Raw genomic sequence first — 25,730 nt, forward strand, 5'->3', positions numbered from 1 at the left:
GATTCTGAGGTTATTCAGATATGTTGTCTTTGTAGCCACAAATCTGGCTTTAAGGCTGCCTTCGCATCGGCAGGCAGCGTAGCCATCCGTGTCGGGACCCATGGCAGGAAGACGTGTAGGACAGTTGAGGCTTGCTGGCGGTCCCTTCTCGGTAACGCCCGGGTCAGGACGTGCGCTACATCCAGACAGTGTCTCAAGGAGTTCCCTCAGAAAACCAAAAACCTGTATGTCAAAATCAACACTGAATTTGCAATGAATTTGCAGATAGTAGGAAACCGGTGGCACCCAGTACTCATGGGCGCACACAGGACATGGGCTTGGTATGTGAGAGAAAGGATCAAGGAAGAGCGTGCAGGCTGCCCTGATGTGTACTGAAGAGGGTATTTTGCAAGTCTCTGAATATTTTTTCCTGAAATATGGTGGCTTGTGACACTCCTTGATGGTTTCAGCATGGTCTTGCACACTCAGTCCTGAAACTGGACAGTGTCCTTAAGTCTGTGCCAGAGTCGTGAAGGATCTGCAGCCGCCTAACGTTCCTGCTTATCTAACCGGGGTAGGTGGATACTAGGCTGGCTGGGTGGGTTGGTTTTAAGCCTGTTCTCCCAAAGCGGGTAAGGGGTAGCCAAAGCCTCTGTCCCTCCAGTTCTGGTTGCCAGCAGCTCTGTTATCTCCTTGTGGTAGGAGGGAGAGGGTGGGTGTTCTGCTGTGGGGTGCTGCTGTGGCCTGGAGGGCAAGCTCTTGATGCTCTTACCAAGAGCCCTGGGATGGAGCTTCCTATTCCACAGCTGTATGTATTGCTCTGGTCGAAGCTCTGGTTCTCCAGTGAGAAAGCTGCTTCTCTGTCTCCTGCTGCCCTCCAGGTCCCTATTCTGTCACCTCTTGCTGTCCCCAACCATTTTTGATGCCCCAGGCCTATGGTGCACACAATGAGAGCAATAGCAGGGTCGCGAGGGTGTTACAGGCAGTGCAATTACTGAGTGCTGTATATGTTCCTGTTCTTCCTTTCTTATTTTAAAACTGGGAAGTATCAAACGATAAGCTTTGGTTTAAAAACTAATTAAAATCACCGTTGCTCAAGTGCTACAAAGAAATACAGGGCGAAGCTATGCAGTGATACCCTCTTCCCTGCGTAGAAACCCCATCAGGCAGCAAATGTCCTCCGCGGTGGTGTGCATCAACCTTCACTCTGTTATCGGTCGTCAGCTGTTAGAGGAACGCATGCAGCATGCTTCCCCTTCTGCTAATACAGAGAGCACACCATCACAAGTCCATTACAGGTCAGGATCTGAAACCACAGCCTCTTGCTCCCTTTGCATTTATTTTATTTTTTTAATTTTTTGAAGATAAGTCCTGCTTGGTGCCACGTGATGAAGCATAGACGTTGCAGCAGCACTTTTGTAGCACAGAGAATGAACCTAGAAGACTAGCTGAGTGTTGCAGGGTGGCTGATTGGTTTTGATTTTTGCCTGAATAGATGCAGTTTGTACCTCTAACACCATGCCAGAACCCGACATGAAATTGCTCAGGTTTATTTCCTTCTTTTATTATGAAATTGCTTTAATGTTTCAGTGGAGTTTTTCCATAAGCATCTTTTCTTTTCCAGGTGTTTCTGACTACTAAAATCAGGTTTCATCCATGTTGAAGTAGCATTAGTTTAGCTGTTTCAGGGTAGGTGATGCTAATAGGCAAGTGTAGCGGCGGTGTGTAGAAGTCAGCGTTTACCGAGTAAAGTTGGTGTAGTGAGCTTAAGCACGCTGCCAGTGAACCTGCGAAACCATGTGGTCGTGTGCGCTACCCATGGTTTAGCTCAGGGATGGTGGTTGCTCTGGGGGTGTTGCACGCACGTGGTGGTGGTATAAACTGCAGTTTGTCACACTGTCACTTGTGCCCCGTGTCAGCCTGAGGATGCGAGGATCCCTGACGCTGATTTCCACTCATGGCTATTTCACAGGCAGTTTTCTTGTTGAATGTCAGAACTCTCCTGAGCTACGAGACTGGGAAGTAGAAACAAAATCAGTCTGTTCTGCAAAACGCCCTGCCTGATGCCACTTACTGTTACAAGCCCGTGATCAGAAACCATTTTTCTAAAAATAGTGATCACAGGGTTGTTATCTTACGTTCCATTCTGTATGTTTCTGTTTCTTTTCAGGGAAGGATCACGTTTGCAGATTTATTGGCTGTGGAAGGAATGAAAAATTTAATTACGTGGTCATGCAGCTTCAGGTGAGTTCTGTGCTTCCCCTGTCCCATGGAGATGGCATCACAGGGCAGGATTTACAGTGAGAGAATAAGGCCAAGCACTGATGCAGAGACTTTGTTGTGCATAGAAAGTGGGTGGAATGGGAGACAGTGAGAAGGGGTGGTGTTGCTGTGATATCCCTTGGGATAGCTCCACTTGTCAAGCTGCGCAAAGATATTTCATAGCTCTGCTTTTCTGTTTAAGATGGCTTTCCGTCAATTTTCTGGGGGAAACACTCAATTCAGAATGCTCGCAGGAGCTACCCACAGTATCGTACAGCCGTGGCAGCTGTTTGAACTATCTCCTGCTGAGCTCTGTGTTGCAGCGTTCAAAACGCGTGTCTTGTATCAGAGCTGAGAGTGGGGTGGGAGCCAGCGGTGTCACACCAGCAGCACAGTCTTCTCTGTGAAAGGCAGTGATCTCCGGCTCCCCCGTCTCTACCAAGCTCAGCAGTAGCTTGGCTTCTGCTGTGAAAGTGTTTTCTCCTCTTTGAACACCGCTGGTGTAAGTCAGTATGGGTGGATACTTGGGTAGCTAGCACATCTGTGACTGCGCTCCTGTCAGCGTTAGCCCGCTGAAGTCTTACAGCGGTGTCTGCACAAGCCACAATAACAGCAGGAGCTGCAGGGACCTCTGCGTGGTTCGGCATGAAACTTCACCAGGAAAACTTACACAGTTAGACCTTCAGAGCCCAAATGTGGTGGTACTGACATGAAAACAGCTTTCTTTTTCACGAAAGCAGCTTTCTTTTACAGCATACAGTCACAGGAGAAAGAGTTGGAGGGGAACAAGTGGGAAGAGACGGCTGAGTCAAAAACACATGGAAGAAAGGCCTTTAAGGAGAGGGAGATTGTCCCTGGCTCGAGGGGAATACTTTCAAACTAAAGGTGCTTCTTTCTGACACAGGTGCCTTGGAAGCTGGCCTGTTTCAGCACCTGACGTAAGAGTTGACAGGGAACTTGTCCTGTCTCTCTTGCAGCTTGTATGATCAGGGCTTTGCTGTGCAAAGCACTCTATGATCATACAATACAAGCCTACCCTTCCCCTGAAGAGCTTACAGCCCGTGTCCCGTTTCTTTATGTATAATTTGGGTGATAGAACACGCTGAAGGGAAGAGAGAAGGTTGAAGCACTAAGTAATGAGAAGTAAGCTGCTGCATAAACTGGAAGGTTATTTTTAATTAGTGAATGGCGAATGAAGTAAAATAGACACCAGCAGACCCCCAGTACTTCTTTAAAATAAACTTCTGATTCTTTTGAAGTGTAGTTCTACTTTGCAAGGTGGATGTATAGAACCAGTAAGTTCCTGGTGCTTGGGTTTGCCTTTTGCCCACTGTTGGCATCCTCTTCCGGATATCTATCCAGATATCTATCCGGAACTGCTGTTCTGGATAGAAAAACCCTTTTGCTCTCTAACCAACCCTGGCTATTGCTGCTGCTGCTGCAGTGTGAGTGTGAATATGATTCCTGAAAGGGCTGATCTGGAGCTCATGGAACAACAAGGCTTCTAACCCCCCAGTCCTGCCCTTAACAAGCCTGATGATGACGACTATGCCCTGGAAAAAAACTTCTCTGCACAGAATCTCTTACTTTCTAGCCTGTTCTTGACTGTGTAGCTGAGCTCGTAGAGTGGGCAGAGCTGAAAACCATTTCATTATTTGCAAATGAAGACTTTGATACTCAAAGCATTAGCACCATCCCTCTTCAGGGTAAAATTCTCCTTCAACTTCAAGGTCTGCTGAGACGTGGTTTATCAGATGTCCCTCTGACTGTCGTGTACTGCAATTCTCCCTTTCTCTTCAGTCACTGGGACTGAGGCTTCCACCTCTAAGCTCTGCAACTCGTTGCATCTGCTCTGTTTCTTAGCCAGCCTGATGGTGTTTATTTGGAAAATAATGCTCATTTTCTGTCTTTTCCTGGGGGCAGCATTGGATATTCACATGCCTTGGGTTGTTTCGGGAGAGCAGGTGTCTGAGACCGTCTCCCAGACCAGCTGGGGAAAATTATGGCCCATTTCAGTGTGCGGATCTGAAAAAAAATCTGCCTTTCCCTATTACCACTGAATAAGAGAGTTGGCGTCCCAGGAACCAGTTTACAGTGGAAAGAAAGACCTGCTGTCAGTTCAGTAACTCAGATCTTTCAGGGTGGCGGTGACACTGTGATCCTTCCGGTGTTTAGTCTGTCCTCTTTTTTTTCCTAAATTGTCTTTATTTTCATGCACAGCTGGTAAACTTTTTTCCCCCAGAAATTTAATTAACTGGAGTTAAATTACCAATTTTTTAGTAAGCATTTTTTAAGTCAGTGGAAGAATCTTCCTTTCCTGATTTTGGATATGATTCTCTTGATAGACAATTTTCCCCATTGTGGCGTTGCCACAACAATGCTGAGTTGAGCTTGAGCCAGACAGTTGCGGGCTGGGGAGTTTCTGATGAAACTGCTTCTATGAGCTGTAATAGATAGTGGCTTCACGACCTGCTTATCATATCTGTACTGCTTTAATCTTGAGACAGCTCGGAGAACAGTCAAAGGTTGTTCTTGAATCAGCTTCTGTGTAGTCTGGGTTTAACAGTAAGGAGACGCTTGGCTCATACAGTCTGAGGCACTGCTGTCCATGCCATGCCATTTCCCAAATAGTACATCGGCTGACTTCCCAAGATAACGGTCTGGTACCTTCTTATCAGCAAATACATCACTTAAAAGTTAAAATGAAGTATCGGAAGATCATATACAAGAAATAAAGCAGACATAAGGTGAGCCACCTGCCTGATTAGCATTTCTGCTTCTTTGGGGATGCGTGTTAGAACTTGCAGCTGTGAAACGCTGTGCTTTGGTGTGGTGGTTTAAGTGTTTCATTGATTGTTTCAGGGCCGGAATCTTGCAGATCTCAGAAGGAGTCAGCCTCGAGGGACTTTCACGCTGAGCACAACGCTGCGATTAGGCAAGCAGATTCTGGAATCAATAGAAGCCATTCATTCCGTGGGATTCCTGCATCGTGACATCAAGCCTGTATGTTGTTTTGGAAATTTTCCTTTTGGTTGTTTGTCTGTTCTGCTTGAGTCTAAGTCTGAATATGGGCAGATCTCAGTGGAGCCCTTTAGGCCTCCTTGTACACTCCCCCTGTCTGACACATGGGCTATTTTCTATAAGTACAGAATAGTAATATGGTATTGGCATTCCTTTAAGCGCATAGCAAACTAGTTTTTGTCGGCAGAGGCTGCTCCGTGGTGGGTTAGTAGCTGTCAGTCATACTTGTACCAGTCAAGATCACATGATGAAGCAGTCTAATTTTGAACAATCATTGGGAGTCCAACCAATTATTGCTATAAAAGGTGTTCAGAAAGGATGTCTTGCTCTGTGGCCCATCGCTTGAATAAATGCTATTTCATGTATTTGACTTAGCTAAATAATCCTCTTAATCCTTTCTGAGCAATTGCCAAAAAAATCGGAGCAGTGTTGGAAACAGAGCCACAGTGTTGGTCATCTGCCTAGGTGAGGCACAGTAATTCCAGGTCTCGCTGTAGGAGCAAGTCTTTTTCCTGCAGCTCTTCACTACTTGACCTGAACACTTGTTGCTACGCCATCCCTGAGACCATCCTCCTTCCAATAAAATCATTTGCTGCTTTTAAAATCAGCTTAGCTGATCACATTCAGCTGAAAATCAGCCACTAATGTGACTGGCCATAGATCCTTTAGCAGCCATCCATTATGGTAAAGGCTATGACTTTAAGATGGGGGTCAAAAAAGAGCTGCTCCATTTGCCTGTTGTCAGTTTATTTGCTAAGAACCAGACCTGGTGTTTTTTAGATGTCTGAATGTTCGGATGAATTTAGGTAATGCAATACAGTGGATGGAGATTCTGGGAGTTGGGGCAGAATAAGGCGTGCTAGCAGCTGAACCACGAACAGACGCGTTTGTCTACAATAACTCCAGCCTGTTATGCAAGCGGTGGAGCTCTCACTGCAGAGCTAGTGGTGTTAAATGTAGCTCTTTCTCATAGCAGCTGAAATTTAGCTAAGCTAATGTGAATTTTAGCTATTTTGAGACTCCATAGTCACTTATCTGCAAAGTGAACTTCTTAACGTGGCAGTGATTCTGTAAACATGATGTTTAAGATGCATCTTATAATTCTTCTCTTTGACTTACGTTTCCACCAGCGGCATGTGGGGCTATGTGACAAAGTTTTGTTACCAAATGGCCACTCTTACCCAAGTTGCTGGTATCGAATTGATTTTTTTTTTCTTTCTTTGTCTAGTCCAATTTCGCCATGGGCCGCTTACCTTCAACGTACAGGAAGTGCTACATGTTAGACTTCGGTCTGGCCCGTCAGTATACCAACACTACTGGTGAAGTCCGGCCAGTAAGTAAATTTCAAGTAATTTTTTTCCACTTTTGCAACTGCTCTAGGCGTGGAAAGGTTTTGTGGGTTGTTTGTTTTGTGGTTGTTATGCTTGGTCATTATATTGGACTGCATTTTCTGCAAGGTGAGAAGCAGCAGGTGACTTCAGCTGAGTTGGGAATCTAAGAAGGAATGCTTGCTTTTGTCTTACAAGGTGTGTGGCCTTTTTTTTTTTCCTTTTTTTTTTTTTTTTTCCCCTTTAGGATAATAATGTTTTCCACAGGCTTGCAATACTTACTGAGTACATTATGGCCAAGCAAAGAGGGTGAGCCCGGTGCTGGCCATGTAACTTCTGTAGTCCCAGAGGACTGGTCTAGATCAGTTCTCTGCGATCTGGAGAACCAGGTCAGCGCGTTCTTAAAGCTTTTTATGAAAAAAATGCTAGAAGTTAGAGGCTGACCTGATCTCTGAGGCTGAGCTTACTGTGAACTGCAACCTGTAAAGTTGTTCTCACCCTTGCCTGGCTTTGGTTTTGTGTCTCTTGCCCCCTGCCCAGATTTTAGCAGGAGTATTTCAGCGTGCCTGCTTGGAGGGGAGGTAAGGGCAGGGGGCATACCTTGCGCCACATGACATGTGTGTTATCTTCAGTCCTTTTAACAGCACTGCATTATCCGAGGTCACTCGTAAGGATGTGTTAAACTTCAGGAGCTCTACGTATCAGTCAGAGCATTCCTAGATTTATTTATTTCAGCGCAAGCAGGGAGGGCTCAGGCAATCTCTCTGTTTACCATCCTAGGCTTCTACCTTTGTGTCTGCACATCTTTTCCATCTGCAAGATAATTGTTGTTCTGGAAAATGTTGATAATGTGAGAGCTAAATTCAGAGACTCCGTAGTGCAGGGTATGGTTGGGGAGCGGGAAGAAAGCAAAGATCAGTGAGCAGATTTTGTGTCTTTAGCAGATGAGCACAGCTGGGGGATTTTTCTTCCATTTTTTCTTATAAGTCTTTTCAGTTGGACATTGCAAGCCTTTTCTTTTTAGCTGCAGATGGGAGCAGCTCCAAAGGTTGTGTCTGCATCTTATTCTCAAAAAGACACACGCTATCTACTACTGGTCTTCCTTGTCCACGCTGTTTAGTTTGGGGATAACCCTTCTCCATATTGCCCTTTACAAAATGCAGCCCCGCTCCTTTGCTCTTTCTGCAGTTGGAATTCAACCCCATTATGGATTGAAACTGGCATTTGGTTTTCTGCAAAACTTCTTCATTGCTTCAGTGAAGCAACTATGTTTTGTGTCTGTATTTCAAGTCCCATTGTTTGAACACTGTTCTTTCTTTACAATTAAAGAAACTCATTTTTCCAGACGTCTCTTCTTTTGGATCCTCTCTTTTCTTCCTTTCTCCCACTAATTTAAAATTACTTTGCTTTTATTTTGCTCCGTCCTTAGAGATTACTCCCAGACCCTGTTTTTGGAAACAGCACTACATCCAGCCTTGACGTTTTTCAGAGCAAAAGATTCTTCAGCTGTGTCTCGCAAGCTGTGTCCTGCTTGGGCTGGTGTGGGTGAGGTGGGGCTTTGTTAGGACGCCGAGGCGCTGAGAAGGTCGGTCTTAATTCTGGTCATTCTGCTGGCTGGTTGCTTGCTTGTCACAGATGGGTCTCATAGAAGGACTAATGACACATAATCTTTTCCTGAAAATTGGCACGGGGATCCCCAGAGGGGTGGGAGTATTGTGGTAAAAAGTCTCGGTTTGTTTGGGATGCGGGAGGATCATACGGGGTACAGTCTCGTACACCTACTGTGCCTATTCTCACCACCCGAAGTGTGGCGTGGGAGGCTTTGACAAAAATGATACAATAAAAAAATACATAAATATTTACTTCCATCCATCCCTGTTAACATTATGCTATAGTCACTGGGCTGTTCGATCCTCGTGTGTCCCTGCTGCTGGATACCGCTGTTGAGTCCCGCTTACCGGACTGAGACATTTCCCTGGGGAAGCATGGTGTGATTGCTGCCCAAATAATGCGCTGAGGATTAGGAAGGAGATGGGGCTGAAGGGAGGTATGAAGACAAGTGAAATGAGATTTTTTTGTGGTGGTGTTGGTTTTTTTCATTATGAAATTTGTCGTTCATTTCACCAAAGAGATTATTTCAAGCCAGTAAGGTCGATTCTTCTTTCTCCATTCTCTTTCGGCTCCTTTATCCATGAAGAATACAATTCCCAGATTTCTAACGTGATCATCGTGAGCCTAGTTTTTTTGTGATTTGGTTCTGAGGTACGGTACACGAGATAGGTAGGGGAAGGAGCTCGCTTTCTCTTTTTCTGGCAGCGTGTCTGAGTTTTGCTTTCAGTCATACTCATTTATTAACAGACGTTTTCTGCTCTGTGCAGTTTCCTACAGTTTCAGAAGCATTAGCATACTTTATGAATAATACCATGAAAAGTATTTGCCATTTTCACATCCTCTGAAACTCAGAACCTCAGTCTTGCTTGTCAGCTTTTCAGAAAGACCCTGAATGACTGGCTAGTAATACAGATAATGGGCCTGGCCTTTAGGATGGTGGTGTTTTCGTTGGGTTTTTTAACTTACCTTTTGCCTTCTTATTTTTGGTCACTTTTCTATTTTGAAAAAAGGGAAAAGCCAGTGATTCTGTGGAGCAAAATCCTCTAGAAAGCTGTGTTGGCACTGATTTTATGTATTTATTTTTTTATGTGCAATTCACTGATGCCAAAACAGTAGGAATTATTTTTTTTTTTATATGAAAAGGCAAGGAGCTCCTTAGTAGGCAGATAGCATAGGCTGTCACTAAAAAGGTCTCATTCTGATTTTCTGGAGATTGATTAAAGCTTTGAGGTGGGATCATTCCTACTCTCCATGATCTTCACTGAGCATTAGTCCCTCCATCCCCAGCTGTTACTGCTCTGGCTTTCCAGACCCTCTTTCAAGGGCTACCACAGCAGCTTTCACCTAGAGAGCCATGACTCTGCTGAGCTTCTGATGAGTACTGTGTCTTTGGTTTGTATGTTTTTACAGAGGATAGCTACTTGACAGTTCACCTTGATTGCTCGGCATTTGTAAAGTTACGGGCCACTTGGCTTAACTAAATCCAAATTTATTCTGAATCTGAATTTATTCTGTGCTTCTAGGAAAACAAAACTGATCTGTCTTATGTGGGATGCTAATATTAGCACAAATGGTACTCTTTGGAGAAAAGCTGTTGTCTCACAGATTTGCTTTCATGGGAATGGTCTCGCCCCTCTCCCACTTGCCCCTTGCCAGATGTTGCAAAATCTTCTGGATAACGGTTTGTAGGAACTCGCATTGCACTGTAAGGACAGAAGATGGTTGGGGCCAGAAGGTGTGTATGGAAGCATCAGCAACAATTTTTTTCCCTCTGTTAAGAGTCAGGGGAGCTCAGCTGTTCTCAACAGTCTCATTACTTGATACTTCTCTGAGGGCTGTAGAAGTCAGTCTTTGATAGTTACTCCTTTGGACAGCCAGAGCAGATGCGCATCAGTCGTGTAGCCGTTCGGTGTCCATTGTGTGTTGAGAACTGCTTAGGGCCTGGCTGAAGGCTGTTACTTTGGCTACCATCAGCATTTCTGGCGGTCGGATCAGAGTCAACGTCCTGGCTAGCAGGAGGGACTCTGGCTATTACGATAAGTAGGACAGACTGCTAGTGCAGGAAAATTTAATCTTTCCAGAGGGTTTTGTTTTCAAACACTTGTGAGGACAGGGAAATGAAGGAGAAGACAGGCAGCTTGACAAACCTGCTAGAGGAGATGCTGATTTCTTTCCTGCTCCTCCCTGCCCCGCCAAGCCCCACTCTTTCCTGTTTGAAAGGTGGCAAATACTGGTTAAGGTCTGTGATCTGTATTCAGCAGGGTATGTTTGACCTGGGATTGCCCATTGCTCAAGGGAGCACTGTCAGTGATAATTCACAAAGTATTCCTGGTCCATTACCCTTAGCAACATCTTTGGTGCCCAATACTTACATGTTTACTGAAACCGAGAGTGGAAAAATTACTTAGTCACAGTAAACAGGGCCATCTCCAGGGCTGTGAGACACCTGAGGTCCCTTTTTTTAGGGAATATGTCTTAATTTTGTGCAAAACTGTAAAGCTTCAGTGAGAGAGATCGCAATATGTCTGCTCCCGTTCTGCGTGTGGCTTAAATACGCAATGTTTGTGGTACTCTGCTGTCAGGTGAGCATGCAGGAACTCCTGTAGGAAAGGAGGTTATTGAACCTGAGACTTCCAAACTTCAGGTGAATGATCTAATGCCGGAGAGAAGAAACTGTGCTCCTGTTCACTGTTGTCCTTTTTTTGTGACTCTGAACCTTCGTTTCTTCTTTTTCTGGTTCTGCTCAATGCTCACCAGCAAACTCCTGGATTGCTTCACCCTGAGATGTTGCCTCTCTAGGCAGACACAAGAGTTATTCAAGCCCTGGGAGTACCAGGGCTTGCAATTGCAAGGCTTCCTTCAGTTGTCTAAAGAAGGCTTCCTCTACTTTTTCTTCTTGATCCGGCAGTCAGTAGCAGATGCTTACCATTACATTACCTGTGTTTGTTGGTGCTGATCACTTACCCATCAGTAGTGACTGGCTCATCGCCTGCTCCAAAGAGAGCTTCATACATTCAAGCCACTTCTGGGCAACGCGCCTCCTTGCCTTCCTAGTCCTTCTTTCCATTCATTGCAGCACTCAAGCCGTGCGAGCTGTCTCGCCAAGTCTCTGTAATCCCAGTGAGATCGTAGTTTTGCAATGGCGCGTGGACCACTAACTCCTGTTTGTTTCACATGTGTAGGTGTTTGTGGTCAGGCACTTGAGGTGGGCCACCAGTTGTGCTGCTTTCCCAGGGGAGGCCTGAGAGCTTCTGTCACCCTCTCCTGAGCCACCTCCTCACAGCCTCCGTTCTTCCATTTCTCTTCAGGTGACAGTAATCCTCTCTCATTGTACCTGCTTTAAGCCCTCCTCTCTAGGTTAGCAAGCCTAGATGCAAAGCCTTCGCAAAGATACTCTTGCCACTCTGTCAGAGGGGTCCCTTCTTTCACCAGCAGTCCTTTTCCTTGAAGAGGGACCCATGGTCATAGAAGCCAAAGCCTTGGTTTTGATAGCTAGGTGTTGACTTGCAGGATGCATCCACTTCTACCTAAGTCATTCCCACTCACTGGCAGGATTTAGGAAGACACACCTGGGCCCCCAGATCTGTAGTCACTCTTAGTTATCCTCAAGGTCACCCCTTGAAAAGCAGGTGCTTCTGGTGCTCCCATGAATGAGCAGCAAGGGTTAATAGTCCGAGGGCCACACAGAACTTGGCAATCTGTCCATATCATCCCATATCCAGGCCCCCAACAAGCCACAAAGCTCTTGAGCCATCAACTCAGGCCAGTAGATGTGGCTTCCATCTCCTGCAGGAAGGAGCCTTCAGTGACCATCACTCATCTTTGCTTCTTGGTGCGGACGTCTGGTGCAGGCTCAGCTGGCTCCCCTGGCAGGTCTCGTTTCTCCTCACCAGTTCCCAGGTTAGGAATTGTGTTCTGCAACTGCAGATCTGCGTGTGGAGCAGGAGCCTCCCTTCTGCTGCTACTTCCCTCCTCTTGGGAGCCTCCATCTATTGCTCCTTTGAGCGTAACTGCTAGTTGTCCCTTCTTCCGTGTGTTGCAGGGTTCATGATCTTCACTTTCAGAGGTTCTGTGAAGATTCTGTTGATCTCTTGTTCACCCTCCCCGAGGCTACACAGTCCGCTCACCTCCTTTCCCACCTCACCGCAGCTCTTCACCTGGCAACTCCCCACCTCAACCAGAGCACTTCTCCTAGAAATGAGGCCACTGCAGAGGTACCAGGTGCTCTCTGCAGCCCAGTGTGGAGGGCCGCATCCTTCCTTCGGGGCTTTTTCCGCGTTGAGGTCTCCAATGTGCTAAAGATGGTTGCATCAGCCCGTGCGGGGGACCAGGCACTGTGGCCCATCACCACCATCACTGCAGCCTCAGTCAGGCCCACGTTGTCCTTAGCAAAGTTTCCGGACCCCTTCGCACCCTTGTTTTGCTAACTGCTGTCACAACTGCTACAGCTCTGTTTAGTTATCTCTTTACTGTGCTGCTTATAAATGCCATAAATAGAGGGAAAAATTAAATGGAAATTTTCATGCTTTTCATGCCAAAGTTTTTGTTAAACATCCAGAATCTCACAGTTAAACTTTGATCCAAAGGAGATCAGGTTCTGGATTTGGCTGAGCTCAAAACTTTCTTGTCTCATGATATGACAAATAATGTAACAGGAGAGGGGAAACCGAAAACGCAACTTTGACTGGGTTGTATCATAAAGTTCTCATTGTGTGCAGGTCTTTAAGAGTTTGTTGCCTCTTTAAAGGACAACTGTAATTGCCACCGCTCAATTGAGAGAGACACGGGGTCTTTTGCAGTGTAGTTTCTTGAAGTACGGACTTTCTCAGGGGCTGATGTTTTTGAAAATTCAGAGGTACTGTATGGACTAGGTTGCTCTTCTCTGTATGCACAAATGCTTCAGAGAGAACACTGTTGGTGGTTATGCTACTTTCCCTTAGAAAAGCTGTGTAGACTTTTCCTAATTACATCCCAGCTAGCCACGTTTCTACTGATTTTTGTTCTTCTGAAGAGTTTCAAGTATTCGTTCTGGTGCGTGGGGTCTGAACCAACATTACACCTTTTAAAAATTAGTATTGCACGTGCCAGATTAAACAGAACGCAAAGGGACTGTGTCAGCCCAACTAGACGTACCCTACCTGTAGCATATCCAGAAGCACCTTCCGTAGGGCTGGAGGCAGGTTAGCAGATGAGATGCATTGAGCCAGTGATGCAATTGGTATGATCCATATGGAATAGGATGATGAAAGCTACAAAACCTTTTTTTAGTGCCTTTATACAGATCTGGATAAGATAGCAGTTGATGATGCGTAAGATACCACCTGTCCGGTTTCAAAGAAGGTATCGCAGATCTAAACAGTATTCAGAAGACAGTAATGACAAACTCACGTGAAGAGGGATCGAAAAGATTGTGCTTATAAGCTGAGCAGGAAGATGAATAAAAGGAATTTTGTAAAAAGTCTGTAAAAGACTATAAAGTCTTGAGAAGTGAACGAGAGCGCTTCTGTTCTCTTTGGTTACACAGGAACAAGATAGTCAGTGAAATAGGTGGTGAATTTAAACCAATAAAGGGATGCATTTATTTATGAGGCATCACCTGCTGCCACAGGTAGTCAGCATGCATTGGGAAGATGTGTGCCGGTCGGCGATGGGGCAGAGCGTGCTCTGGTAAAGGTAAGGGCCAGCTATAGAAAATAGTGGGGGGGCTATAAACTGGCAGCTGAAATTCTGTGTGGATGAAAGGTGATGCTCATGGTGTGTGTTTGGGGGGGGTGAGAACAGTTCCAATTTCACATATATGATAGCAGCCTCTGAGCTGACAGGTATCACCGATAAGTGAGACCTTGATGTTATGGAATAGCTTCATGAAAACATGGGTTTGATACTCAACAGCTTTCGAGAAGGTGCTCAAACATCAGAAGTCGTTGGGAAAGGAATACAGGACAAATCGGAGATCACTGTTGTGACCCTTGATGAGATGGGGGTGGCTTTTCAGAGTTCTCATAGCACGCCTGCGAGAGAACTTTAGACTGCTCTGAGGTGGACTGAATATCTCTTGGCCTTGTTCTTGCAAAGAGCCTTTCTCTTTGTGTTGGTCATAGCGTGATGCTAGCAGCAGTTGTAGGTATAGGCCATCTCTGCCATCAGCTATTATAAGAGCTTGCTTTAGGGCGCTTTGCTTTTCAACCCCTCTCCCCCGAGATTTTTGCGGTGGCTTCACTTTGTGGTTGCACGCGGGCAAACTAGCCCAGGGTAGATATAAAATCTGTTTATAAACATTTGAAAAATGGAGGTAAAAGAAAGAACTGGTGTTCTCTTCCATATCAGTGGTCATCCTGCAGAACATCTGCACCCCATTTTTGCCTCGTTGGAGAAGAAAATTGGGAATTTTAAGTAGCTTGGGGGCAGTGGTGTCTTGGACCAGTCTGGCCTTTGTCCAGACAACTGATACACAGGGAGCAGTTTTTCCTTCCCTTAATACCTAAAGAATCCCAGTTGCCTCATCCAAGGCCACTGTCCTTGTTTTTCAAGCTTACATTCTGCACCCTCCCACACCGCACGATACCTTTTTCTCCACGGGATCTTCCCAGGGTTTGTGCTATCGTATGGCTTTAGTGATAAGGAAGCATAGTTTTTCATATGGTTATGCTGGTGTGTTATGTACTTCGTTATCAGCGCGAGGGTTCCCATCCAAGGGGGTTTGAAGCGGGCAGTAGTTCAAGCCGTGTGTTTCTCAGTCATGGACGGTTTGGACATCTGCTTAAGAAGAGATGGCTTATGGAGGCTATCTCTTAGTTCCGCTCTAGTTCATAAGTGCTTTTAGATGCAGAAGGTACTCTTCTCAGAAACAAGTCTAGTTTTCTCTTTGTGATTTCCACACACCCACCCCATGAAAAAGGCCATTTTTGGGGTGAATCCCAAGACCTTCCATAACAAATTTGATATTACAGGATGCAGAGAGCTTTTCTAGGGATTTAACTATTCTTTCCTCTAGATGCAACCTTCTGCCATGGTTCAGATAGAGACATGAGCAGTTCTATTCACTGTGATGTCCTGGTTGTACGACCCCCCCTTTGCCTTGCAGCAGTATAAGCAGTCAGTGCTGACCCCCATCTTAGGACGACAGAGCTAAGCAAGCGGGGAATGAATTGAAAAGTGGGGGTTTTTTTTAAATTTGTGGAAGTAATCTTCTCTAGAAAGCACACAAGTCAAAATTTTCATGTTGCGTTAATTTTTATAGGAGAGAGCTGGACTAGCAGAACGTGTTTGATACGGAGAACTAAGGCCAAGAAGAAAATTTGATCTTGGAGGGGAAAATAGGCATAAACGCTGTTATACAGATAATATGATGAAGAACATACGTGTGTATAGTGGAGGTTTTCTGAGTCATGAAGGTCTTCTGGGCTAATGTGGGCCAGGTTTTGGACAATAACTCCTTGATCCCACTGGTCTTTGTTCAGGTCCGCTAGTTTTGTCGCTAACATGCGGTACCGAAAGCATTATACTTTTCCTCTGTCTGTGATACCCTGCCTTCAGAAACGTGTTTCCTGTGGCTCCGCAAATACTACCTGAAAGCGGTCGAGGGTTTGGCAGCTTGAAAATAGAGGAGCGGCGGTGTTTTTTCCTGGAGTCTCTCTGCCGCTGCAGGATCTGACACGGGGCTGTTATGCTCAGCAAGCGTTTTTTTAGCTTTGTCAGCTGCAGCCCATTGATTAGATCGCGATCTCCTCGTGGCTCAGACTGCACTGCAGTAGTTTGCAGTGCTTTGCTGAAGATACTGTTCATGTGCGAGGGCGGCTCTGTGAGTCGGTGGGCAGAAAGACGATGCTGTAGGCAGGACAGTGCATAGCCTGTTTAGACGAGCGTGATGAAGGCTGCAGAAATGTGTCAGCTAATTGAGAAAAAGGTATTTATTTTCCAAACGTCTGCGCATAGTGTTAAAAATAAACTTTGCTGCAGTGAACAAGGTATTAGAAGAGGAGAGTATGGTATGTTCTTCTACTAAGTGAGCTATAAAATAACACAAAGGATATTAACTCCTACATCCTAAGACCCCAAATATTCAAACGTAGAAGCCCGGTAGCTTTTATACTTACTTTGTACTTGAAATATATGTAAAGCTGTAATGTTATGCAGGAGGTGAACATTTTGCAGTAGATGCAAAAGCACACAGAGCTGGGGAAAAGGAAAAAAAACGGACCTATGTCTTTAAAAGTATTGCACATTTAATATGTTATAGAAATGCCGTTTCCGTGGGAATGGGTTACTTATAAAACAGATCATCGTGAAAATTACATAAAGGTTCTCGTTGTTACTTCCATTGTTGGAGTAGTGAATTTGGACTTGAGAAGGGAGTTAATGTTCTGATTTAAAACACTAAAAGCCAGTGCAGTTGAAATGAAATGTATGAAAAGCAGACTAGCCGATGGATCTGAGAATCTGTTAGCAAGCAGGGACTCTTGTATCTTGTTATAACTAGCTGTTTCTCTGCTTCCCTCCCCTGGAAGCCCTGCTTCAGTGAGTGACCTCAGATCATCTACATCGGGTTGTTGGTGATTTTATTTTATGTAGCAGCTCTCTGGTTAGAGCTCTTGTGCTACAGGGGTGAGGGAGAAGGAAGAACAGCTCAGGTTCAAATCCCATATATGCCTGCAGGGAACTGAGATCCCGTTTTCCATTTCCGAGTGCCCTTACTGCCAAGCTGCAGGGGGGATATGGTACGCCTGAATGTGTCATTCCTTCTGGTCGATGCTGTTCCACTTGAAGCTCTGATTATTCTTCCCACTGGACTACAGAGAGAGGAACGGAAAACTATTACTGTGTCCGGCGGTGAGGGAACAGGGGCTTCACTCCTTGGCGAGTGAATGTTGAGTTGGATTGCAGGTCAGGTCTCCCCTCTGTCAGGTAAGTGCATTTGCTGCCAGGTTACAGAGTGCCTGTCATACACTTTCTCTCTCTTGGTAATAAATATTCAAATATTCCGGGGGGAATATTTCCAACAAGGGATCCTTTCCAACATGGATGTTCTTAGACTTGCATCTCAAAGCACCCTGTGGCTTCGGGGTGAGGGTGTACTCTGGAAGGAGGGACGTGTGGTTTTCATGTCTGTCCAAGGAGTGGGGAGATTTGAACTTAGCTCTGCTGCATCTCAGTGATTGCCACGACTGTCTTTTGTCTTCTTTCTTTGGTAGAAAAGGACCATCTTCTCCATCTGACTCCAGGAAAGCATTATGAGCTGTAAATCCCAAACGAGATGTGACTCACATTCTCTCCAAAACATTTCCATTTCAGTGGTTCCCCTGCTCTGTGGTACAGCACGTGAAAAACTTATCTTTCTCACTTAGCGCTCCCCATGCTTTCCACGGGGATATTCTGTGCTACTTCTTCCCCTGTGGGACCGTGTATGTAAGAAACAAGTGCAGCTCTGAGGCCAAAATTCTCTTTTTAAAAGTTGTATGATAACTGAATAATAGGATTACAGCTGGAATAATCTTTTGATTAAAAAATGCTCATTCTTAGCCCTATTTCTAACGTGAGAAGAGGCATCCTCATCTCCAGCACGAGTTCTGGCGCAGGAATCACGTGATGAGATGGTTGGCGCATACTATTCAGAAAGACAAAATTATTACCTTGGTCTTTTCTGGTGTTAACATCAACTGGAAATCTTGAATTCTCCTGAGGTAAAGAAGGAAAAATGGCATTTTAACTCTTCTCCTTTGGGTCTTTTGCTTTGGAAAGAACAGTAGGCGACTATTAAGTAACTTTTTCAAAACTAAATTTCATGCAAAATCTACAGAATTCGTAGAACTTGCGCATTTTTAGGGAAGAGGAATACTAAGACTCAAATAAGAAACTCCATTGGGTTGATTGCTTTCGATTAGTTGATTTCTGTTGGAATAAGTCTCTCAGCCGAGGTCTTTCCTCAGTTTACTGAATTGAGTTTTAAGGTTCTATAATACGTTATAATATTAACTCTTGCCTCTGGTCAGGGTGGCCGTTGTGTTTCCATCTCACATCTCAATTCACAGTGAGATGTCTCTCTCAAGTCACATCTCAAGTCACAGTGACTGCCCAAAAGCAGCGCTGACTTTCATTCTGCTGCCTTTCAAACCACCATGCTGCATCCCGCCACAGACGGCGGAGACCCCGCTGTTTGGAGGTGGAGCACTGGAGCAGTCAGCAGGGAGGGGTGAGATGCCTGAAGTTGGCAGCTGTGAAGCCTGTAAAGTTGGCGAGCCAGTGATTGTGCGGAGATCGCTGGTGAGAAAGCAAGGCGGTGGCTGCAGAAGCAGCCAAATATCTCGGGTGGGAACCCATGACAATTCAAATGGGAAGGGGACATCTCTGTTCGTATTTAGGAACTTATGCGCTAACGTTAGAACTTGCTCTGGGTTGAGAAGGGCAAGAGATGAGAACGAGCAAATCCCCTTGCTGGTTATTAGATCAGTTTGATGGGGGAGGAAGGGAGGTGGAGGCATCGGGTAACTGCAGGAAGGAAAATCACGGTCGAGCCATACAACTGACCTGTGGTTAGGCTGTACGCACCTCTGCTCCCAACTTTGCGTTTTCTACTGCTAGGTGTGATACGTGAGCAGGGGGAGGTTAGTCTCTAGAGGGACCCCTCTCACCACTTGACAAAGCACTTACAAACCACACAGGCTCACTCAGCGCTTTGTGTCCAAGCGGAACTAAATCCGGCATGGGCCCACAGCCCTGGGAAGGATGCTGGGAGATGGCAACAGCTAAACAAGAGACCCAGGTTTCTGGAGGGATACAATACTGAATTGTTTTTTAATTCATTTCTGTTTAATTTTTTTCTCATTTTGTTGGTTTTTATCATGTTTTTCTTTGGGTTTCTCTCTGTTTTACAGTTCTTTTGGGCTCTTCTTTTGAGGCTGTGTTTGATGCGTTGGCTTCCCATCCGCTGCTCGTAACCATCTCTGCTATGAGTTGTGAGTGAGCCATCACCATGCTTCTGGGTTTTCATTTTGTTTTGTGCTTTTGTTATATATGGAGGTCCGAATTACACCTGGTTTTCTTTTTTCCCTCATGATATGTTTGTCTTTCAGCAGGATCGTGACAGCTCCCTAAATGTGATGCAGAGGACACTTGGGATTCTGCCTGAGGGGCTGGCAGACATTTGGGTGGTGCCCGAGACTGTGATTTTGTCACTTCTGTGGTTTCGGGGGCAAGGGGAGGGGAGTTCGCTCATCTTACGGTTTTGGCTCCAGCTTCCTCTAGTCGTTTGTGACTCCCCGTTGGGATAAAATATGCTACTGTCATTAACGATTCTACGAAGTGCTGCTGTTTAAATCAGCATGTCAAAACGCGTGTAAGAGGTGCAGAATTTGTCTCCACAGAAGAGGTGGAGATGCATATCCCTGCGTCACCCCCCTGAGCCTAACTGATGGATGCAGGAGATTCCCAGAAGTCCCAGAGATACTTCCTTTTAGTTCAGTTAAAGCTTCCTTTCACTTTTCCTTCTTATCACAACTTTTCCAACAAGTCATGTCAATCCAAGATATATCTCCAAGTGCTTCCCATGATCTGTGGCATTTCCTCTCTTCCCGTACCACCTTCTCTTCGCTCTGCGCTAACTTCCTTTTCATTTTCTTACTGCTGGAAATCCTTTTCCTGTTTCCGGGAGAGGTGGGTTAATGATCCGAGATGACAGCAGGCCTGCCAGGGTGGTGGCAAAGGTGGTGGCTCTCATGAGGTGTTTGCACAGGCGTCCAGAAAGTTGGGGAGGAACCAGCGGTCATGTTCCATGAGAGTACCCCAGGCATAAGAAACGGGAGGAGAAAAGTACTGGCATCCAAATAGAAGTTTGTAGGAAGGAAGCTGGAAGCCAGGACATTCAAAATATCAATCTAGGGACCAGGGAGGCAAGAGGAACAATTTTAATCTCGGTGTATGAACGTGGTGTAAGGAGCAGGAACTCAGATCAACGAGGGAATACGAGCACTCCTGAAATGAAGGGAGCATATACAGGAAAGACAGACATCATGTGAATCGTAAGGGAGACGCTGTTGACACTTAAAATACAAATGTTTATGAGTGTTTGAACTGGAGAATGATGAAAAGCTGATGGGTACGAAGGAGCACAGTTTGGAACGGTGCATCCACTTCACACAGGATGTTGTTACCTAATTCTGCCTTTGTCTGTGCGGTAGTGTACCTTGCTAATATATTGAAAGGAACACAGAGTATAATTTTTGCTCTGTGGTAGTGATCTAACACATTCTCCCAAGCTAAAACTCATTTTAAACCAAGCTTCTAACACAATGCAATATACTTCGTATCTCCGTCATCTCCCTGACAGCTCTGTGTAATAGATTACTTTAGCTTTGTGCTAGACACAATCTGAATGCAGGAAGAGATATACTTTACCCTGAGTAACATTTTTGATAGTAAAACTGATGTTCAAAAATTAAAAAAGAAATCATGCATCATTTAAAACTGTATTTCAGCTTGCTAGCTTATTGCCTTCTTATCGGTTTTGGGATTCAAATCAGTTGCGTTATACATGATTCCATACCTAACTGTTACAATTTCAGTTCTGTGTTAAATGTGGACCGGTCTGGACAGCGAGGATGCTTTATCCCGGCTCTTTTCCACTGCTGGGCAATGCAGCAGTGGGATGAAATTTATTAACTGGAAGAAATGAAGTGTGTAAAGAATTCATCCGGAAAATTAACGTTGATGAATTCAGAAGAAAAGTCAATAGCAGTTGGGTATACAGCATGTGCTACAATAAATGCTCAGGCAGGAGCTGTTTGTTTGGATGAAAACCAAGGTTTCTCCACAGCCACGGAAATATTGATTGCAGTGATTAGTGACACAGTCAAAAGGCATGACGAATTGCCTTGTGACTGGCAGAGCAGTCAAATATGGTTAACAGAGGTGAAACCTTCATGAGAAAAAGATGCTGTTAACACAGTTCGCATCTGCCTGTTTTGTTCAAAGCTCTGAACGTCCTGTCAAAACAATTGCAAAGTCTTGCTCAGTTGCAGTGCTCTCCCTCCGCTGAGGTACCACATGAGAGAGGACTGGAGAGCGAGCCCTTGGGGTTCAGCTGCAGGACTGGCTTGGTGAGCCGTTTCATGCTGGCTGTGGGACAGATGCACGGTTAAAAGATGGCTGGGCTTTTGGTTTGCTCCTGAAAGAGGAGAGGAATACATTTGCAAACTGCCTAGAGTTGCTTTCAGAATAATTAAAGACTGCAAAGATAGCCTGTCCGCCAAAAATAGTAAGTATTGATCTAAAAAGATTTTTGGAGACATTGCCAATGGTACTAAAACCAGCACATGGAGTACTTGGTTTGGTACGTACACCGTTGATAACTGAAGACATTGAAGCAGGGAAAGAATGTGAAAGCAAACTCCCATGGACTGCAAACATTGAACAATAGTTGTTTTGAAAACATTACGGGTTACACGCTCGAATTGTTCACAATGTGGTCTTATTTTGTGGCTTGTGAAAAGTATCCAAATACACTAGCTTCCACTCATAACGGAGAAGGGGAATGTCCTCTTGCTTTTGAATACGTAGAGGACATTTACGGCGATGGCTGACTCCAACAGATGTATTCCAGTGGGCAGTATTCTGCTTTTCAGGAGCTCACATCAGTGAATTCACTGGAATTCGGAGAAATATTTTGCAGTCATTTGTCAGTGGGAATCCTCTGTGTGCTTCAGGAGGAATGAGGTACATGATCGTGAATATAATATCTATCTCGACTATTACCTGCTGCTAAATAAGTAGCTTATAGCTCACAGTGGCGTACTGCAAGATCAGATGCTGCGTTAAGTGCATGGGATATGCATACGGGTTCTCCTTGTGGAGTATTCGATTAACGTAAAGGAGTTGTAAGATAGACTTGTAGCTTTTTTGCTTGGAGTCACTATAATTTAAAAGCTGCATTGTACACCGTTCCGGTGTGTGTTAGTGGCACGGTGTTGGTGAATGTGTTTAAAACACGTTTGAAGTTTTATTCTTTCTGAGAGTATTGAAACTCGGGGGAACCTCCCTGTACCCAAAAGGAAACAACTGAATGGTACGTATTTAAACTGGCAGAAGGGTGCCCTGGAACAAAAGTACGGGGTTGTAGGCTTAGTTCTAAAAGCATAGGCACAGCTGAAAGAACAAACGTGAATCGACTGACCTAAGTGGGACAAGTTACCCAGTTAGAGCTGTTATTAATGTACTCAAATTTCTGCACGAGTAGGATCTTAATTATGAGTATGTTTAGTTCTTGACGCGAGCTCAGCCTTACGATGGAAGATATCTGGGCCTGAACCTGGCTTTGCCGCGTGAATTTTGAAAGCACTGCTGTTAACTCTGGTGCTTCTAGCTCAGCTGAAAGGATTTGGTGGATGTCGTTATTTAAAGGCAATTTTTTCAGAACAATGGCATCTTCAGTAAGTGAGCTCACACAGTCTGATGTTCTTGTGGAGGCAGCAGTGGAAAGAGTTGCTCAGCGCCCAGAACAGAGAAAACCTCCGGAAGGAAGGAATAGTCACAGGAGGACTGCCTTCTTCCCAAGGCCGCTGTATCAAGCCTTCGCTTCCCGAGGACACAAAGAACAAGAGAATCAGAGAAAGAGAAAATAAAGATACATGGTGTGGGATATACTGGGAAGAATCTGGAAAAAAGCAAGAACTCTGAAATTCAGTCAGAGGTTCTTAATTTGTTTAAGGCTTAGAGAGGACGTTGACAAGCAGCGTCAGCAGACGCGTGTGGTCATCTGCCCTGCGTCAGAGTAGGGGATCCCCGCTCCTGCCCCGATCAGGCTGCCCTCAGGCTTTGCTTAGCTCATGTTATGCACGACTCAGTTTTACACTTGAGCTTCTTTACTAGCTTTTCCCTGGACCTGGAGTTTAAAAAGCAAAATATGACCTTGGCTAATGTTCTTACCTCTATGCCTAGACTATTACTATTCTAACCTATCACTGTGACCACCTTGCCCTCTCTGTAAAATAAGCTCTTCTAGGAAAGCGGGACTGGAGAATGCTGTCTGTTTAGCTGGCTGCTAGAGCAGATAAAGGCAGTAAGAGCTTTGTATCCCTGGGGTGCGTACAAAACAACAGTGTAGAGGAGGAGTTCTCGGGAGTTAGCTGCACAGGGGTTTAGTAATCTGCTCTGTCGCTGAGATTTTCTGTTGTCTCCCTGCAGCCTCGCAACGTTGCTGGTTTTCGAGGAACAGTCCGCTACGCTTCGGTGAATGCACACAAAAACCGAGTGAGTATTTTTGCATTATAAGGAGTTAACAGCAAGGTTATTTCTCCTCAGAAACCCGTTTTCAGGAGCAGAGGAGTAAGAGGCGTGAGTTCTGATTTGTTACCTACAGAAGTTAGTATATCAGATGAATTCCATTAGGTGGTCAAGGCTGTTGACTGTAAAATGAAAACGATGATTCAGTTATTGGTTCCTCTCTAGATGGCAGCCTTAATAATGGTAATTATTGCATTATCAGACACTTTTTAAGGGGCAAAAAAACCCCCACGCTAAAGTGGAAATCAGGTTAAGTGCCAGGCTGCTTGCTGCTACTTTCTAGCAGAACTTGGCTGTGAGTTAGCAAGTGCCAGGTCCCCAAATCCATTCTCCGCCTGGAATTTTTAATACTAACATCATGCCGTCAGGTGAAGAGCCACCGAGTGAAAGCTAGGTTTATTTTTCCCTGAGAAGAGCCATTACTTACACAGTGTCTGGCCTGTTTCATTCTGAACGCTTCCAGAAGTCTCATCCAACATTCTTCTCAAAACACTTGTTTGTCCTATTTCAGTAATGTTCCTGTGCAGACAGTAAACCGTAAGTCGTCCGTATCTGCTGCTAAGCGCTTGCCAGATGGAAACTATCAGCCCTCCTGCATTACCTCCAGGTTTCTGGCCTTATTTGGGATGAGTCTGTAGGATGACCTGGGATGTAGGAGGAAGTTTCCAGATTTTTAGGGAGAGAAGTTATTGTCTGAAGAAGGTGGAAAGGGTGATGTGGGGAGGGCAGTTGAATGCCATTACGAACTCATTCTGTTTCCTGGGAGACACTGAGAAACCTGAGGGATAATTTTTGGAAGAGCTGAGTAGTGCCAGCTGTAGCTGGCATCAGCTGAAGGTATATTTAGACACAAAAATTGCTGTATAATACATGCTATTCTGAGAAATCGTGTTCTAGATGCTGGATGTTGAGCACCAGAAATGACTTCATTTGCTTTGACAATTCCAGCCTTAATCCCCATGTTTCCATTTCCAATTTGCTAGGCCAGGAGGAGAGTGGTGTGTGGAAATGTTATAAATCTGTAAATTGTGGTGGTGCTTGATGACAAGTGTTTTGCAAAAGCCCTTGAGTAAATGCTGTGTTGTGAAAAGAGTTTGAATGATATTGAGCTTAAAAATAATAATAAAAAAGACTTTCTACACACAGTTTTTTTCTTAATCTAGGTTATTCCACATGCCATTAATAAATATTCCACTTCCATATACTCAGTGAGGGAGAGTCCTATGGAAAACTTGTGCTTTGTTGTATAGATAAAAAACTCTTTCCTAACATATTTACAAAAAGGAAAACAAATAAGGTTATTCAGGTGACTGTATTGACTTTGCCAAGTTTAATAAATGCTTGATTTTGCATCTTGAGTCTTTAATCGAGCTTCTTCAATCATTGAATGGGAAGTATGACTTCTCTTCCTGCTTTTTAAAATGAGGTAGCTCATCTGGAGAGCACACCTGGACTACTGAGCAGCATGGAACTTTGCTCCTCAGTCTTCGTCTCTCTTTTCTCCAGGAGATGGGTAGACATGATGATCTGTGGTCCCTCTTTTACATGTTGGTGGAGTTTGCGGTTGGTCAGCTTCCATGGCGAAAGATCAAAGACAAGGTAGGAAACCTCGTGCCTGTGCGTAAGATAGTGTGACTCTTATTATTCCTCCTGCAGCTCAGCGCGGCTTTTTGCTGAAGTAGAGCCCAGAGCCTGCTGTTCATCAGATCTTGCTGCAAGATGCTAACGTGCTTTTGTGTGTTCTGATGCACAGTGTGGAGCTTGTCTTATGTGGAGTAGCTAGACATTTCCTTATGCACGTTGTTAATCATATTTGATCAAGTGACTTTGACTTTGTTCTTGCAAAGCAAACAACAAAAGTGGAAAGGCTGAGCTGTGCTTTTGACAAATAAACAGAGCCTTTAGAAAGGCAGGAGGATAACGCTTTGCCATGCCAAACAAGCCAAATGGGAATTGCAACTGGGAAGTTAAACAGAATAAAGCTAACTGTTCATGTTGTCTTGGAAATACTTTGTGCTAGAGAATAAAATCCCTGGAAGGAAATAGGTCACCTGCGCAGAAGGCTCTGCTAAAGGGACAGCTTCTGAAGAGGGTTTCCGACTCGGGATTCCCCTTTGACCTTTGCCTGCAGCGACCAACCTCGCTTTGCCAGGGACACCAAACAGGAGAAGTGTGTAGACACAGCGCTGGGTCTAAGAAGAGGCTGTGTTCCAGGAGTGATAAGACTAGATGCTATTCCAGGAAGGATAAGACTAT

General features: G+C 44.9%; 1 protein-coding gene across 1 annotated transcript in view; it reads left to right on the plus strand.

Moving 5' to 3' along the window:
• TTBK1 (tau tubulin kinase 1) overlaps window positions 1-25,730 on the plus strand; it is a 95,054-nt gene that overhangs the window by 20,594 nt on the left and 48,730 nt on the right. Inside the window, exons 4-8 of the mRNA XM_009817764.2 lie at window positions 2,150-2,223; window positions 5,104-5,244; window positions 6,491-6,595; window positions 23,376-23,441; window positions 24,981-25,073. Coding sequence (XP_009816066.2) covers window positions 2,150-2,223; window positions 5,104-5,244; window positions 6,491-6,595; window positions 23,376-23,441; window positions 24,981-25,073 — 479 coding nt within the window. The remainder of the gene's footprint in view (window positions 1-2,149; window positions 2,224-5,103; window positions 5,245-6,490; window positions 6,596-23,375; window positions 23,442-24,980; window positions 25,074-25,730) is intronic.

This window comes from Gavia stellata, chromosome 37, assembly GCF_030936135.1.
Source record: "Gavia stellata isolate bGavSte3 chromosome 37, bGavSte3.hap2, whole genome shotgun sequence".
Taxonomy (NCBI): Eukaryota; Metazoa; Chordata; class Aves; order Gaviiformes; family Gaviidae; genus Gavia; species Gavia stellata.